The 16,514-nt window shown below is 42.4% G+C and overlaps 1 protein-coding gene across 1 annotated transcript in view; it reads left to right on the forward strand.

Annotated features, from left to right (window-relative positions):
* The window catches only part of ONECUT1 (one cut homeobox 1), a 35,781-nt gene extending 19,576 nt beyond the window's left edge, over window positions 1-16,205 (forward strand). The window contains exon 2 of the mRNA XM_039889000.1: window positions 11,533-16,205. Within this exon, the coding sequence (XP_039744934.1) occupies window positions 11,533-11,825 (293 nt within the window). The 3' untranslated portion in view covers window positions 11,826-16,205. The remainder of the gene's footprint in view (window positions 1-11,532) is intronic.
* The last annotated feature ends 309 nt before the right edge of the window (window positions 16,206-16,514 follow it).

A 16,514-nucleotide genomic window follows, 5' to 3' on the forward strand; every position in this document is an offset into this window, starting at 1 on the left:
ATTGATGACACTAAGTGGAGATTTTCTGTATATTCTCTGATTTCCCCATCAACTATGCCTGAGGAATACCTGGGCCACATCTGGTCTCTTTCGATACCATCACTGGGCCCCATCCCAGCTTCACCTTTACTGTCTGGGTGACCTTGGGCCAGTCAGTTAACCTCTGAACCTCAGGCTACTCATTTGTAAACTAGAGATAATAATAGTAGGGACCTCCCATAGTTTTTGTGAGGCTTCTAAGGTGACACACGTGAGGGGCTTAGAACAGGGGAAGCAGCCATATGTTTCAGATTATCCTGTTCCACGTCCCCCACCCAGGTCCAGGCAGCCTCTACTCTCCTTTGATCACGAGGCCCGATGCACCCCCTTTCTGGGCTACAGCTATGGAGCTTTCCCTACAGAAAAGAGGTTGATGGAAATATTTTATATGCTGACTCCAGAAGAACTCCAGGCAGCAGATGCATGGGAAGGCAGGCCTCTGTCCTGGTCAGCTCCATTAGAGAAGTCAATAGGTGGAATTGTGAGAGGTTTGGGTGACTTTTCTAACCTGAATTGGATAGAGCAGACCCCTCCTGGCTGTAGCCCACTGCTTCACATCTTTCCTTTTCCATTGGGTCATCTCAGTTCTCTTCAGCTTCCTCTCAAAGCCGATATCTACATGGAAACAGCTGTCTCATGCTCCCCAGTATTCCTACTGATGGTAGACTCACCCCTGTCTCTCTCCCAGGCCAGCATGAGTGTCCTGTTCCCTATGCTGCCTGACCTTCCTCCATTTCAACTTCCGTGCAGCCCACTTTCCTGGATGGGCCACCTCAATTCCGTCAGCCACAGTGAGGCATATCTGGCTGATAAGTGGCCTTCTGCCAGGCTGGCCAACTTCTCCTGCTCTGCTGACCATGGCTGTGGGCCCCTGGGCTCCCTTCATTAGCTGCTCCTGCCGACTTCCCCATCCTGGGGTAAGTTTTTATGATGTCTCCACCGTTCTGACATCTGCCTCCAGGGCACACTGGATTTGGTAAAGATATTGGGTCCCTAGCAAGCCCCTATGAAAATGCCACACTATCTTTAGTTGGCAAGGAGGTTTAACGGCGCCCTGGAAATCTCAGCCCTTCCCTTTACTGCTCACTGCCTACCTCCCCTGCAATCATGTTAGGACAGGAGACATTCGGGCAGTTGTCTGGAGGGAGAAAACACTTGGCCATCGTGTAAGGACTCACAAGATCCTTGAACGAGGAAGCTGTAGGCATAGTCTCCCTCCACAATTCATTAGAGTCAGGCTACCAAATAGGCTGCCCCCACTAACCAGCTGTGTGCCCTCTCTGACATTGTTTCTTCATCTACAGAAAGAGAAATAATACCCATTTCTACCTCACCTGAGTTTTGTGGGGCTTACATAGGATGGTTTAACAGAGGTGTTATAAGCACTGTAAGGCAAGATTCAGGGGGTGGGTCACAGTGATCATTCCTGACTGGAAATGTCTGCTCTTTCCACGTTTTTATTAGGCCTTTCATGTGCATGCCCAGAAGAGTTTCCACAGGTGCTCTGGCTGCCTGCAAACTCATGGACACAGCAGAGCTCACTCACGTCCTGCAGGCTGTGTTGGCTCCACCTCCCTCTGCCGAGCATTACAGTTTCCAGACAATCTGTGTAGGAGTTCGCTTCCTGTGCAAAGGCTGCCCTTGGCCATATCCATTAGAACTCAGTGGAGTGGATTTTCAAATTACACATTGTGCTGTGCCCTCTAAATTTACCACTTAATAGCTGCCTCATTCCAAAAACAATTGGGAGCCTGGCTCATAAAAATATGCACAGTACAGCAAAATAATCCCAGGCAGAGCAGAAAACATAATGACCTGGGACTCCTGGAGTCCGAGCACTAGTCGTGAAGCTGTTGTGGCCCATCCATCTCCACAGTGTGGATACTGACCAGTAAAACAGGCTCAGGAGCGGACCCGCTATGGGCACCTCCATAATTCTGCCTTTACATCTCTCCCAACCCCTATCTGTCTTACTTGGAATCTGTTTTATTTGTACGCTTGCTCCTCCATAAGTATATTGTCCTATATAGAATTTACTTTGAAAAGCACCTTCAGCTGTCAAGAGAGGGTCTTTGGTGGCTCAATAGACATAAACAGCCGACCCCCTCTTGTCCTTGCCACAGTCCAGAAGAGAATCCTTCTCTGTGGCAGATGGGGGTGGGAGACTTAGAAGGATAAGCACAGAGGGCTCACCCCACGTGAGGCCCAGTTCCTTCTCTTTTAAACAGTTTTGTTGAGATATAACGTATACGCCATACAACCTACTCATTGAAAGTGTATAATTTCCTGGGTTTTGGTAGTTACAGAGCTGTGCGACTAGTACTACAATCATTTTTAGAACATTTTCATCACCTCCCCAGAAAAGAACCCTGTACCCATTAGCAGTCACTCTCATTTCCCCCCACCACCAACTCAGCCATAGGTAACCACCAACCTACTTTCTGTCCCTATATATCTGCCTATTTGGGCCTAGCTGTTTTTTTATCCTTCTTTCCCTACCCCTGAAGCCCCAAGTCTCCCTGAGCAGGATGTGCAAGATGTCCCTGCAAAGCCCCTCAAGAATCTGGATAGGATTTCAAGGTACACCCCACCAGCTCCCAGAGGCACTGGAGCAGCAAAGGAGCTGAGGACCTTAGCAGCTGCCTGGACCTTCGTCTTCCAATTCCAGGCTGGGCCTCCCCTGTGTGACTTGGGACATCACAGGCTTACTACTCAAGAATATATGGCCCTGCAGGTTACAGTTTTCAGCACTGGCATTGGCCTTTAGGGTAAAGACATTGGGTCCCTAGCAAGCCCCTATGAAAATGCCACACTATCTTTAGTTGGCAAGGAGGTTTAATGGCGCCCTGGAAATCTCAGCCCTTCCCTTTACTGCTCCCTGCCTACCTCCCCTGCAATCATGTTAGGACAGGAGACATTCGGGCAGTTGTCTGGAGGGAGAAAACACTTGGCCATCGTGTAAGGACTCACAGGTTCTTGAACGGGGAAGCTGTAGGCATAGTCTCCCTCCTCAATTCATTAGAGTCAGGCTACCAAATAAACCTGGTTTGAATCATCCAGGCCTGGTTCTTCCCCAGCCCCTCTGTGCCTTCACACTGTCTCTCCAGGGTTCTCTATCCAGACTTTGAGACCCAAACTGTCTTCTCTCTCCTCAGGTGAAGTTCCTAAATTTCCTTCAGCCTATTAAATTCGACACCTCGCAGAGCTGTTGCCAAAATTAAATAATGTCTCTAAAGTGACAGACACAGGGTTTGCCGTTCATTTGGCTCCACTTCCATCTTATTCCCTCAGCTTCCTAAAGTGTGCCAACCCTTGATTATCCTTGTCTGTATGGGTACCCACCCCCAAATACATACTTCTCCATGTTCTTCCTTCATGTAACGTAAGCTAGAATTTTCTAAAGGACCTTTACGAATTATGTCTGAGAATAACTCAATTTATAAAGTCCAACTTTTCAATCTTACCTGATAATACTGGTGACTAAGCACAGAGGTCTTGTTCCCCTTCCTACCTCATCTGAAGGTACTCTGCCACAAAAACCTTCTCTCCCCAGTCACGCCCTCCCATCTCTGCCTGCCAGTGACTGAGATGGAGGCATGGTACATAGATAGTCCGACAAAAGAGGGAGTGTGGACTAGAAAAGTGACCCAGTTACCCTTAGTGTAAATAGTTCACACACTTCTTCAGGTGCCCATTTATGATATAGAAGCCAGGCGTCCTGGACAGGGTCTGTACCGCCTGCCGCCTGCCCTGGAGTGATATTGAAAACTATTCGCACACATCCAGTCATAGAGCTGCACTGAGAAGGGACTATAAATTATTTAGTCCAATCCTTTCCTCATATAATTAAGGAACCTCGATTCAGTTTGGTTAAAGGATTTAATCTGGTCATTCAGCTAATTAATAACAGAGCCAGAACCAGAATTCAAAACTTCTGACAACTAGTGCAACGCTTTATGCAGAGCCTTCCTCTCTCATAGACCAGAAATATGGAGTACGCTCTGAATATCCCTGGACACTCAGTATACTTTCAGCAAGTACACACTGAAACGTACATAGCTCTACTGCCCGCAAGAAGACAGCTTTACTCTAATCCACAGTTCCTTCCGACTCTGGGATAAATAGACCAAGAACATCACGAAACAAGTTAAATTGTCCTACCATTTAATTTTAAAAAGTAGAAACTCAGTAAACATATAAAGTACCTATTGTTTAATGGCTTGGAGTCCTAGAAGAGCAAATGCTTCATTGCAGGATCTGTGGGATGGTGGTTGTAACTGTTTTTGTTTTGTTTTGCTTTGTTTCGTTTTACTTTTATTAGCATTTATTTGATGCTGAATTTACTCCCAGGAATTTATTCCCGGGCCGTTTTTATTTCTTCAATTTCTTCTGGGAAAGCTTTTTCATCTCTGCAACCTCTTATTCTGGTTTGGGTACAGTCTGCTCTTTTTCAGTGAGGATCATCTCAATGTGGCAAGGAGAGCTCACGTAGGGGTTAATCCGCCCACGAGCTCTGTAAATTCTGCGCTGCATCCTGGGAGCTTTGTTCACCTGGATGTGCTCAGTGACCAGAGAATCTACATCTAAACCCTTAAGTTCAGCATTACTCTCTGCATTTTGAAGCATGTGCAGCAAAAATGCAACACTCTTTTTGGGCCACCGACCCTGCGTCCAGCCCCACTGTTGGGCCTGGGGACACCCACAAACCCCACCATTGTAACGATGAATGGCATACATTGCTTTTATAAAGTGACAGCCTTCAGATGCTTGGTGGCTTTTCAGATATGCATATCCTTGAACCTCTTGATTTGCATGATTTTGTGGGGGTTTCTGAGTCAAGTGAATAGTGAACCATTTTCAGAGGTTACCTCGGGCCACTTACAGAAAGAGCTGGTTTGTAACTGCGTTCATCTCTAAAACTCATAAGCTCAAAAAGTTGAAGCAACTGTGAGGAACATGAGTTTATGTTTTATCACCTTCATTCAGGTGAACATGGATCTGAATCATTTACAGGACTGGCTGTTGTCCCTGCAGAGCCAGTACCTGCTCTTTCTGAGAAGCCATAAGGATAGAAAAGATATAGTGGAAAAGTCAGCAGTGTGGGTGTATACTTTAAAAGAGTATGGTTACCTCAGAAATTTTTTAATAGACTCGAAATCAGAAGACACTGCAGCAATGAATTCATTGATTCATGGGGCTATAGGGCTTTTGTGCCTGCAGGAGCCTTAGAACACAGCCTGCTCATTTAAAGGATCCAGAAAAAGAGATCAAGTGATGTGTTTAAGTTCCTACCACAGGCTAGAGACAGAGCAATATTCCAGTCTGCCATACAAATGTAATATTTGTACTTGCATCTTGACTAAAGAGATATTTATACTTGCAGACAGCTAGAATACTCCTTGAGGGTTTATATTTTTAATAATCACTCCAACATTTATTACCTTATTTAATGCTTATTACAATCCTGTGAGGAAAGAAGGCCACTGTCCTCTATTTTGCAGCTGGGCAAACCTAGGCTCAAGGTAGATGAGGGTCTTGCCCAAGATCATACATCTGTCAGCTGCTACAGAGCTGGGACTTGAACTGTGTCCTCTGAGTCCAGGTCCATCAAAAAGTTGTATTATAATCAATCTATCTGGCTTTATAAATATCTCCCAGGCCAATATGTCTGTGCCTGCCTATTCTCAGATAAAGTCTTGGCAGACTTCGGCATAGCTTAATCAGCACTTTAGATGTTGTAAAGTCCTTTGTGTCATTAAATCAGGAAAATGGATATAAGTTGATACCAAATGCTTGGCTGATAGCTATCCTAAGATATTACTGTATACCATGTTTTATACAGTGTGTTCGAAGACAGGGCTTCTTAAACTCTGTAGTGAAGGACTGGTTTGTTTCTAATTTCCATCTGTCCTGGACCAATAATTTTGATAATAGAATAAAAAATGTATTACTAGAACAACAGTCACATACTTCAATGTCACGGCAATGTCAAACTACCACAAAATTTCTAATCGCTTATCTCAATTTCCTTTACTAATCTTGCTACAGGTAACAGTTCATAGACCAGCATAGGTCGGCCACGCATATTTTGAGAAACACTGTCCTAATCAATGCCATTCCTGAGAGAAATTCCCTGAGTAAAGAGTTCCTTAACCAAATAAGTTTGGGAGACTCCATGAGCTAGAAAGTTTCAGTGCTCATTAGCATATTACAGACTCTGAGAAGTCCTGCATTAAAGAAGCTTGTTTAATCATTAATTAACTCAGCCTTTCCCAAACTGACCTCAAAAACTCATTGTTTATGGAATACTTTTCAACATCCTGCAGAATTTATATTTCTTGAAATACCCTTGGCTTTGTCTTGCCAACTATGGGCAAAGCACAGGCCCCAGGCATGATTGAAATGAAAGCCTTTGTCCTTTGCCCTTGTCCTCCTGTGCTGCCATTTTTTAAACTCTTTATAATCTTTTACTCTTGTGGCACACATGCTTTTTACCATCTTCCATGCTACTTCAGCCTCCCACATGGACTCACTGTGAGCGACCTTACCCATAGAGAAGGTCACCGTCACCTGTCTCAGACAGCCCCCACTTTACTTTGCCACTGCATCCTGCAAATATATCCGCTTGCCCACCTTCATGGAGGTTACACATGACAGGTCATCTTCCTCTTCAGTGCGGCCTTTCACAAATAATAGGAATCCTCTTCCCTTTAATCCAGTTCATGATAAATACGTGTCTATTTTTCATGGAAACTTTATACTCACACAAAATTATGACTTTTACATAAAACACATGTGTTCCTGTTCCCTAAGCAGCAGTACCTCTTGCCATGTTCTACTCACACTCCCTTTCTCCCTCTTTCTCTACCTTGTACACTGTGTGGATTCCCATGACCTCCAGCTGGTGGTTTCCTACCTTATAACAGGTCATCTGTACCCTGAAATAAATTCCATGGAAATTCTAAAGCATTTCTTTCATTCATAGTCTCTTAACAGTACTAATGACAATAGTTCTGTACGAGCTTCTAGATGTATGATTTAATTTCTGTGGGTTCCTTCTCCTAGCCTCCTTGTGGAGGTCACCAGTGACCCTCAAAAAGTTTTAGTACGTGCTCTATTCTACCAATATCTCTGCTTTCGTTTCAGCAACTCTAACTTCTGCACAGAATTCTCTCCAGATACATCACATGCATTTAGTTACAGACACCCGCTCTAGTACCCACGTGGGTACTGAGCTGCCCTTTTAGCCAGGCACTATGCCGGAAGGCATTGGAACATAGAACGAATCATCCAGGCTCTCTGCTCTGGAGAATCTCACTTCCCAGGTTCTGACATTGTGACATTTACAATGCTCGAGAGCTCTGGGCAGGAACTTCCAAACCGTTCCCCCAACATTAGTAGTGTATGAAACATTAATAGGCAGTCGCCACCAGAAAGGGTTCTGGGGTTAATTAAATTTGAGAAACAGAATTACACGTGCTAACACATATTATGAATTTCAAGGAGGAGGCTATATATAGTAGGTTCTTCTAAATGTACTTGACCTGCAAACCATCTTTTCAGGAAACACCTGTTTAAGATAATGTTATTCCTCTGATGCCATTTGGGAAATGCTGGCTCAGGGATGCTTTCAGCCCACTCAGTCCTGCCAAATTACAAGGACCAGATTGAAGTCATTTATATATACATCCTGGTTATGTTGTCAAAGGATATCTCTTTGTAATTTCACTTTACTCTGCCTTTTGAGTTATAAATAAGTTGTGTCTGCTCTGGACACTCAGTTGTTTACTTTTTCACAGGTATGTGTTTTGTGTAATTTACCATCTAGAGCCCTAATGACTTCCTAGCCTATATTCCTAGATCACACCTCTCCCCTGAGCCACAGACCCCATATATCCTGCTGTCTGCTGAACAACCACCTATTGGAGATCTTTAACAGAATGTCCAACAAGCACTTCAAGTGTAATTTGTCCCACATAGAAGCAATTGCTGCCCTCATAGAATTCATTTGTCCATCTGCATTTTCTGATGGCCCCATTGCTGCTATCCAACCAGAAACCTGGAAGATGTTCTGTACTCCACCCTCCCGGCCAAGTTGCCATTAAATCCTCTTGATTCTATCTTCCAAGAAGCTCTTGAATTTGCTCCCTGTTTTCTACCTTCAACTGCCATTGTCTAATTTGGGGTCCTCACTACAGTGGTTTTCTAATGGCTCCTATTTTAGGTCAGGATTTCTGGGAAACAGACGCTGGGTTTCTGTGAATTGCATGCAGGAAGGTTACTGGAGAAAGCTATAGGAAATAACCCCTGTAGGAAGAAGAGAGGTGGAGGAGATAAAACCAAGCAGAGGGAGAAGTTGAACTTCAATGTCATTGCAAGAATAGCCTCAGCCAGTCTTACAGGGTGGTCTAGAACAGGATGATACTTCAGAGTTGTCCCAATTTAATGCAAGGGGTTGGGGTGAGGGGCACTTAGGCCAACACATTCCTATTCTTTTCAACTTCTGCCCTCCATACTAACCCCTTTTTCCCCTGACCCCTCACTGGATGTGGGCAGCCCCCCTACTCAACCCAAGGGTGGCATAACCTTTGGCCAAGAGCAGTTCCCAGAATGGACCTCAGCTGAAAGTCATCAGCCACCAACTTCTCCAGCAGGTGGAGGAATGAGTGCCTTAGTCTTGAGGGGGAGCAGGATGGTATATCATGGCATCCTTATCCCTAATCTTACTGCTTTCCAATTCATCCCCCAAAATACCACCAGAGGGGTTTATCTAAATCCAAATTTAATCACACTACACTCTTATTCAAAACCTTTCAATAACTCCTCTTATCTACAAGATAATTCAATTCTGATCTCTATCTGTGAAGCCTTGTCTCCCACAGCTTTCCTCCTTGCATGCACGCTTACTCTACTAATACCAATCTACTAATACTTATCAATTCTTCACTAATGCTGCTGCCCCTGCTGAGTATGAGTGTGTTCCACTTCTCTCACTAACGAACTCCTATTCATCTTTTAGGGCCCAGCGTAAGAACCCCCTCCTCTGCGATGCCTTCCTTAAGATCCTCAAGCAGAGGTAGTATCCTGTATACTCTTTTTATACTCTTGCAGTTATTTGTTTATGTGACCACTCAACTGACCTCCTTAAGAGCAAAGTCTGTGTTGTATTCATTTTGGATATGAATGAATCAATCAACCACGTGCATCGGTATTGTATAAATCTGTGTCTACATGCGCTGACTCAAAGTAACTAGAGTAGGTTTCAGTCTAGTTAGTTGGTTTTTTTCAGGGACTTCATCTAGCTACCCAGTGAGGGCTGTAGGTCCCTGGGGGAAGGGACTCTTTCTAGGGACTCTCAACTAGTTTGGGATAAATTGCTCAATACTCTGAGAGAATTGGATGTTTAATAAATACTTCTCATTATGTTGATGCCACCCTCTCATGTTGGGCAAGTGATGTAGCCAGTGACCTACAGGATGTGTTTTGAAAGGTACCATATAGCCTGACTTGTCAAAAATTTCTCTCTTATGACTGAGGTCTCCCCTCATGTCCATTCTGAAAATTCTTACCCTTGTATTTCCTAATGATTGGACTAGTGGTCTTTTGAGTGGGGTGAATGCACTCTAGGGCCTGGGCAAGCTGATGCATCTGTAGAAGAGGATTTCTATGTATATTTATTTTTATTTTACCCCTTTAAATTTTTCTATATTTTGTATATGCTTTATAATGTACATAATATAGTAGTGCAGTAACGTATATAATTTGTAAATAAATAGTATTAGGGAGTGTACACACAAAATGTTTTTTACTAAGTAGCACATGGTTAAAAAAAACTTAGAGACCCCTAGATTAGACTCCAAAGACTAGAGGTTTCTTTAGCCTTCATCTATTAGGTTTTCAGTTGATCTGATTGCTCCGCTAATTTGTGCCGATGGGCATTTAAGGCCTTAGGGGAACTCTGAAATCCAGGATCTGGAGAAGTTAGGAATGAAAGGTAGGGGCTGGTCAGGGAGCAGGGCTACCTGGGGAGAGCACAGAGGCTGCATCTAGCCAGAGCTGGTGAACCATCTCATAAGGAATTGAGAACCCGGAGTATAAAGAGGCAGGGAGTAGAGCAGGAGACAGCAATAGGGTGGGACTGCCAACCAGAGGTCTGGGGAGCTATGAAAGATCAGCAGTCCCTACCTTTACCAGGAAGATGCCCCACCTGCCTCTCATGGTGGTTGGAGCTCATGTCAGAGTACAGCCAGTCAGATACTAAGAGAGCAGTGGCTGCTCCAGGATGCCTAAGTAAGGGGCTGAGGGGAAGCAGTCTGATTGGAATCAGGGCATAGGAGCCTGGTCATAAAGTTGCATTAGCAACTGTTTAACCAAAGCACTATATTTACTTGGGTTGTACAGTTATTTGGGGAGGAATGGCTGTAGGGATTGATCGATGGTGGAAATGGAGAGTGAGGGAAGGGCATTGTTAGCATTGCAGCCCTTAGTGCCTCTTTGGCAGATGGAAGCCAGTGAGATGCATTAGGCTAGGAGGAGGAGTACAGCATCTGAGATGAGGAAAGACCCTGATCCAGTACCAAACCCTGGGGGCCTGAGGGCCACTTTGGGATGATGCTCCAGTATAGCTCCAGCAGCCAAGAGGCAGCTTCATGATACAGGACCAAGAGACATGGGCAGGGAAGGGCCCTTCTCCGTGGGAGACAAGGTAAGTGCAGAAGGGGACTCCAAGAGCAAGTCTTTCATAAAGAGCAAAAAGAGGCACAGAGAGACCCCAAAGGTGAACATGCCTAATGTGACAGGTTTAGCCCCAATGGCGAGGAGGCAGCCTTCAGGTCTCCACAAGTTCTGGTTCCACTGAAGAATGAGTAAGGTGAGACATTACATACAGTTTTCTTACAAACAGCGTTTCCTGGAAAACAAAGAAGATCAGAAAGGAAACTAATGTAATTTCTTTTTATTTGGTTTTTAGACTCTCGATTAGGCTCTTAGTGTTCTACTAGCAGCAGACTGTAAACCCTTCAAGGGCTGCAACCACTCATCGCTGATCAGACTTTGCATTTGTAAAGCACTCCAGTTAACATAAACTTTTACATATACTATTCCATATATCCTTACAACAACCCAACCAGGTAGGTATTCGTCTATCCATTTTGCAGATAGTGATGTAAAAATTCAACCCAAAAGTTTGTTTAGCCAGAATCCTGTATTCTGCAGATGAGGACTCTGAGGCCCCGGCAGGGTTACAGTTGCTTTACCTTGGACAAAATGCAGATACTTGTCAAAGCTCGGACTCACACCCAGGACTCCCACAACTCTGCCTCCTAATTCTCCATCCTTTTGTTACAGTTCCCTCCCAGCCCACCATGGTGCTAAAATCAGAGATCACCAGACAGAAAGCGGGCACGAGGAATGGCTAACCAATGTAATCGGCTCTGCCTTTCCACTCTCGATTCTCCCCGGCAGTTTGTTAACAGCCTCTGTGTTTCTTTGCAGCATGCAAAAGGAAAGAGCAAGAACACGGCAAGGATAGAGGCAACACACCCAAAAAGCCCAGGTTGGTCTTCACAGATGTCCAGCGTCGAACTCTACATGCAATATTCAAGGAAAACAAGCGTCCATCCAAAGAATTGCAAATCACCATTTCCCAGCAGCTGGGCTTGGAGCTGAGCACCGTCAGCAACTTCTTCATGAATGCCAGGAGGAGGAGTCTGGACAAGTGGCAGGACGAGGGCAGCTCCAATTCAGGCACCTCATCTTCTTCATCAAGCACTTGTACCAAAGCATGAAGGAATACCACGAACTAAAACCTCGGTGGAAAAGCTTTAAATTAAAAAACAAAAACAAAAAAAACAAAAAAAAACAAAAAACAACAACAACAAAAAAAACAAAACAAAACAAAAAAACAAATTTTTAAAAGACCAGGACCTCAAGATAGCAGGTTTATACTTAGAAATATTTGAAGAAAAAAAAAAGTGTTATTTATAGTCCAAAGAAACCAAAGACTTAGCTCACCTGCATTCTGACTTTGTTCAGAGACACACACTTCAGCGGGGCAACGACTTGGCAAGAAAAATTATGAGCAGGAAAACACCGCTGGATCTCACACCTTCAATCCATGATCATTCTCGCTGTGCTTGGCTAATTTGTGGTTTGGAGCATAGTGATTTTGAGCCACTGAGTGGACATCTTTTAAGATCGGACTTTCTCATCTGTTCCACTGTGCCACGAAGGTGTATGGTGTCTCAGTACTGTGTGTGGGTGCGTGGGTGCACATACACACACACATACATGCACACACACACACACACGCACACACACCACCAGTGGTTAGGGACTTAGGCAGGGCTGGTCTTCAGGAAGGGTTGTGCTGTAGGAGTACGACCAACACAGTATGGGGTTGTCTGAGTTCATTGGATTAGGAGTGTGATTTTGCTCGTCTAGCCTAGCGTTTGAACCTGCCAGGCCCGCAACCTAAATGCAGATTCAAACCCAGCGAAGAAAATTTGAATGACACCTAAACCAGTGCATTCTCTTTGTTTGTTAAGGAATGTTCAGATATTTTTTAAGAAATGAAACAAGAGTCCATCCATTAAAAAAAAAAAAAAATCACCTAGGTACCAAAGAACACACTTAATATTATAGTGCAGGTATTTTATTGCAATGATTTTAATAACCAAAGCTATTTTTACACAAGATACTATGTAAAGTTATACGTATGAACTGATCTAGCCGTAATACACATGCCACGTAGAATCATGACTATTATTTATAACTCTTGAAGCATTTGACATATTAGTTTTCAGAACTGGCAAGAAAGAATGTAGCTTCAGGGAAGCAATTAATATCATAACAGAGAGGTCAGTGCATATACATGTACATCCAGATGGCACACTCCCTTTAGGGATCCATAAATGTCACTTAAGTAGACACATAGACATGATTCCAGAATCTTTTCATAGCTGAGAAAAACCTGGGGCTTCTTCCAAAGTAGGATTTCCATTTGTAAACTAGAAAACTAAGTTTAACAGGGCAGGTAACTAAATTAGAAAATTCGTTCAAAGTAATGCTTTTTAGTAAAAGACCACTGAATAAAGGACTCCATACTTAGATTAATTTGACAAATTTGCTTTACACGTTTGACACCAAATACTTTTTAAAAATACTTTGCAGACACACAGAGTGAGCAGACCAACATTGTTATTAACATAAACTATCCAATATTTGTGATCATTCTAAAAATATAAGCAAACTGATTTATGGCTAATCCCAAACATTTTATGACTTGGACATCAACAAAAATAGCAGGTGCAACCAAGAAATGGTGGAAGATAGAAAAAGCCAGAGTTCTGGTGGAAGACAAGACTTGGGTTCTGTAGGTCTTATGCTATTTATTTCATTAAGCATAGCCTCCAAAGCATGCTACATTCTTTCTTGCTATTGTGTTAAGCTGAAAATTTTATAACATAGATTCTACTCTCTAACAGGGACAGATGAAACCTAGACCTGAACCTCCAAATTAAAAAATCTAAATTTCTATTTTCCCAAATCACTTAACCAGGACTGTAGAAATTAAGGCAAAAAAAATTTTTTTTTAAGATAATGCAGTTGTACTAGTAGTACCCAAGTGAATCACATGATCCTCCCCCCACCCCAAATTCTCTCTGAATTCAATTGAATTGTAACTCATATAAGTGGATGTCTTTTGTACTATTAAGTAAAGAACTGGGTACTCTTGGTTAATTAGCACACCTAACGAGAAATATAAAATTAAACATTATCTCAACAATAAGTTGTTTATTGAGATTCATTAAAATGCTGAAGAAAAAAAATTAACTAACTCCTCAGGATCAAATCTCAGCATCTTGTCTAGGTCTAAAAGAGGCAGGCACCTGGAGAGATGAGCAAAACCAACCAGCCATCTGTGTCTCCTTCATGTCTGCTATAGAATGAGAAAAGAAAAACAACTCATACTTCCCCTTTAACAAAACAGCGCATTTGCCTTGACATATTGTCTTAGTATTTTTTTTTATCTCACCCCAAATTTCAGCTTAAAATTTTCCTTTCTAAATATGGCACAATTATAATTCAGCTATTAAAAGACACCATTTAAATGGCTACCCTCCAAGATTCATTAGTAATTTAAATGTGTCAATGACATAAACTAAAAGGAAAAAACCGATTAACTTTTTTCTCTCTCTCCAAGAGTAGAGGGAGCCAGGAGGACAGCTATATAATGTATTTGTAATTCAGGAGAGAGGAAAGCCTTATTTATTTAAAACATGAGAATTTTAAATGCAGAGAAATTCAAGCTGTGTCTACACACATCTTAACAAATTCAATGCCCCAGGAAGAAACAAAGTTGAATTCAGACAACCATGCTTTTTGTTTTGTTTTTACTACATACTCCCTCAAATTAATCTAACTGCATTTTACATTTTCGACTAATTATTTTGGTACTGCGTAGACACAGTCTCAAAGAATATTACATTTTTAATATTCTCACCATAATGCTTTCTTGAAAAATAACCAGTGATTCTACTTGCTAACACCAAAGATAATTTTCATACCAGCATTGAATTTGCACCCATTATGCAATTTCAGGGCCTAGAGATATATTTTCTCATAAACAGATGCACAAATCAGAGCCTGAAAAGCAATTTTTTTACATGACTGTTTAAACATCCTCACGACCTCTGCTTCTTAGACATAATGGACAAACTCAGCTTCTCCAAAGCAATACACTTATTCTATCTTGTATGAGTGATTCTGTTTTGCTTCTGATTTGGCACGTAGAGAAAAAATGCTTCCATTCCTGTTTACTATAACATTAATTTATGGCTCAGGTTTTTTAACCTATCACAGCTGAGCAGATCATGTGCCATTTGTTCACCCATCATTTCTCAATTCTTTAGAAAAATTCATCTAAGAAAGATATCTCACCCTTTTATTGCATGTTCGTTTATTTCAGAACTGCACTTCAAATAACATGTTTTGGGGTTTTTCGGTAGAATGGAAGTTAGACTATTTTTGGCCATAAATCATTCAGGTCCTCTCACAACCGGAAGCTTCCCTGAAAGGGGGCCAAGAGAAAGTGTGGGAGGTGTCACATCTGGACACCCTAAAAGCCCAGACTTCAGTTAATGTTCGGGTGAAAGAATTCTGGATGTCAGGAACTGAGTGTTCCAGTCCCTGGATGCAAAAACCAAAGAAAATATATGGGAAAATTCAGAAGTTCTGACTGAACATGTCACTCACTCTGCCCCCACCACCAAAGTATAATTAATTTTCCAGGGAAAAAAAAAGTAAAAGTGCTAAGCTACTTTTGGACTCATGCCACTCCCATTGCTACCCCAGGTGAATGACCCGTCTTTGCAGGTTAAATGCAAACTTTGCTATACCAAAGAGTCCTAGGACATTTTCACATGAGCTATAAAGGCATTTTCCCTAACAATGGCCCTCCCTTCTTTGTACATAAAGGATGAAAACTATGCATTTAGCAAACAAAGAGAAAGCACTTCTCCCTTTCCTATCTAGTTGTTTAGAGTGCATTCAAACACCAGAAGCTGTTTTGAGATGCGATTGGCCTTCTGGATTATTCTTGTGGTGTGGTTAGCTTTACAGTGCATTTGGTAACTATTTCCTGAACAGGAAGGACAAAGAAGCAGAAGGTAAGAAATAGCTACTTCCACGTGTAAAAAAAAAAAGTGTAAAGATCTACTATTTATAGTGTGAACCAAAGACGCTACCTCACTCGATTTCCATTGGTGATTTTAATCACATTGATATGATACCAAAGAATACCAAAGATATTTTCATGCACGGCCTCGGTCTGCAGAGGGAACTCTGCCCCTGTCCTAACCCTCCTCCCACCTCCTCGTCCCTCCTCACTCTTCACTCAGTGTGTAAACTTGTCTTCATTCTTATTGATAATGATAGGACAACAACAACATTAGGAAATACTACTCTTATTACTGCTAGTTCTACTTGTAAATCTCTAGGCAAATATGTTGCAAACTTTGTAAACTCCTAGGACGAGTGCCTTGCTTGAACCAAAGTGTTAAACCGCTGTTGACCTCTCTCACCTTATACTCTTTGAATACCTCAGCCTCTTAGAAAGGCCACTAATGAAAAAAAAAAAGGAATAATTATTCACCGTGGTGCTTTTTCCGTGCAACCATGCAATGAAACTTTCTTTGATACCAAAGGATGACTTTTTCCCCCCAATTTCTTGCTGATAAACCAAAGCTCCTCCTCCTTGTTCCCTCTCAAGGTCCCCCCACTTCACCGAGTCCCTTCACCAGGCAGGCCGTGCATCACTTTTACCAATTCCTCCAAATACCTCATAGTAATAAAGTTTTAGGGTTATGTTGTATAGAGAGTCTATGTGATAAGGCAGAACTTACTAGTTTGATAATTGTTAAGGTTACTTTTAAAAGAAACTTTATAATTCCTATTTATTTTGTAGTTTGTATGTT

The sequence above is a fragment of the Pteropus medius genome, unplaced genomic scaffold (assembly GCF_902729225.1).
Source record: "Pteropus medius unplaced genomic scaffold, Ma_sr-lr_union100, whole genome shotgun sequence".
Lineage (NCBI taxonomy): Eukaryota > Metazoa > Chordata > Mammalia > Chiroptera > Pteropodidae > Pteropus > Pteropus medius.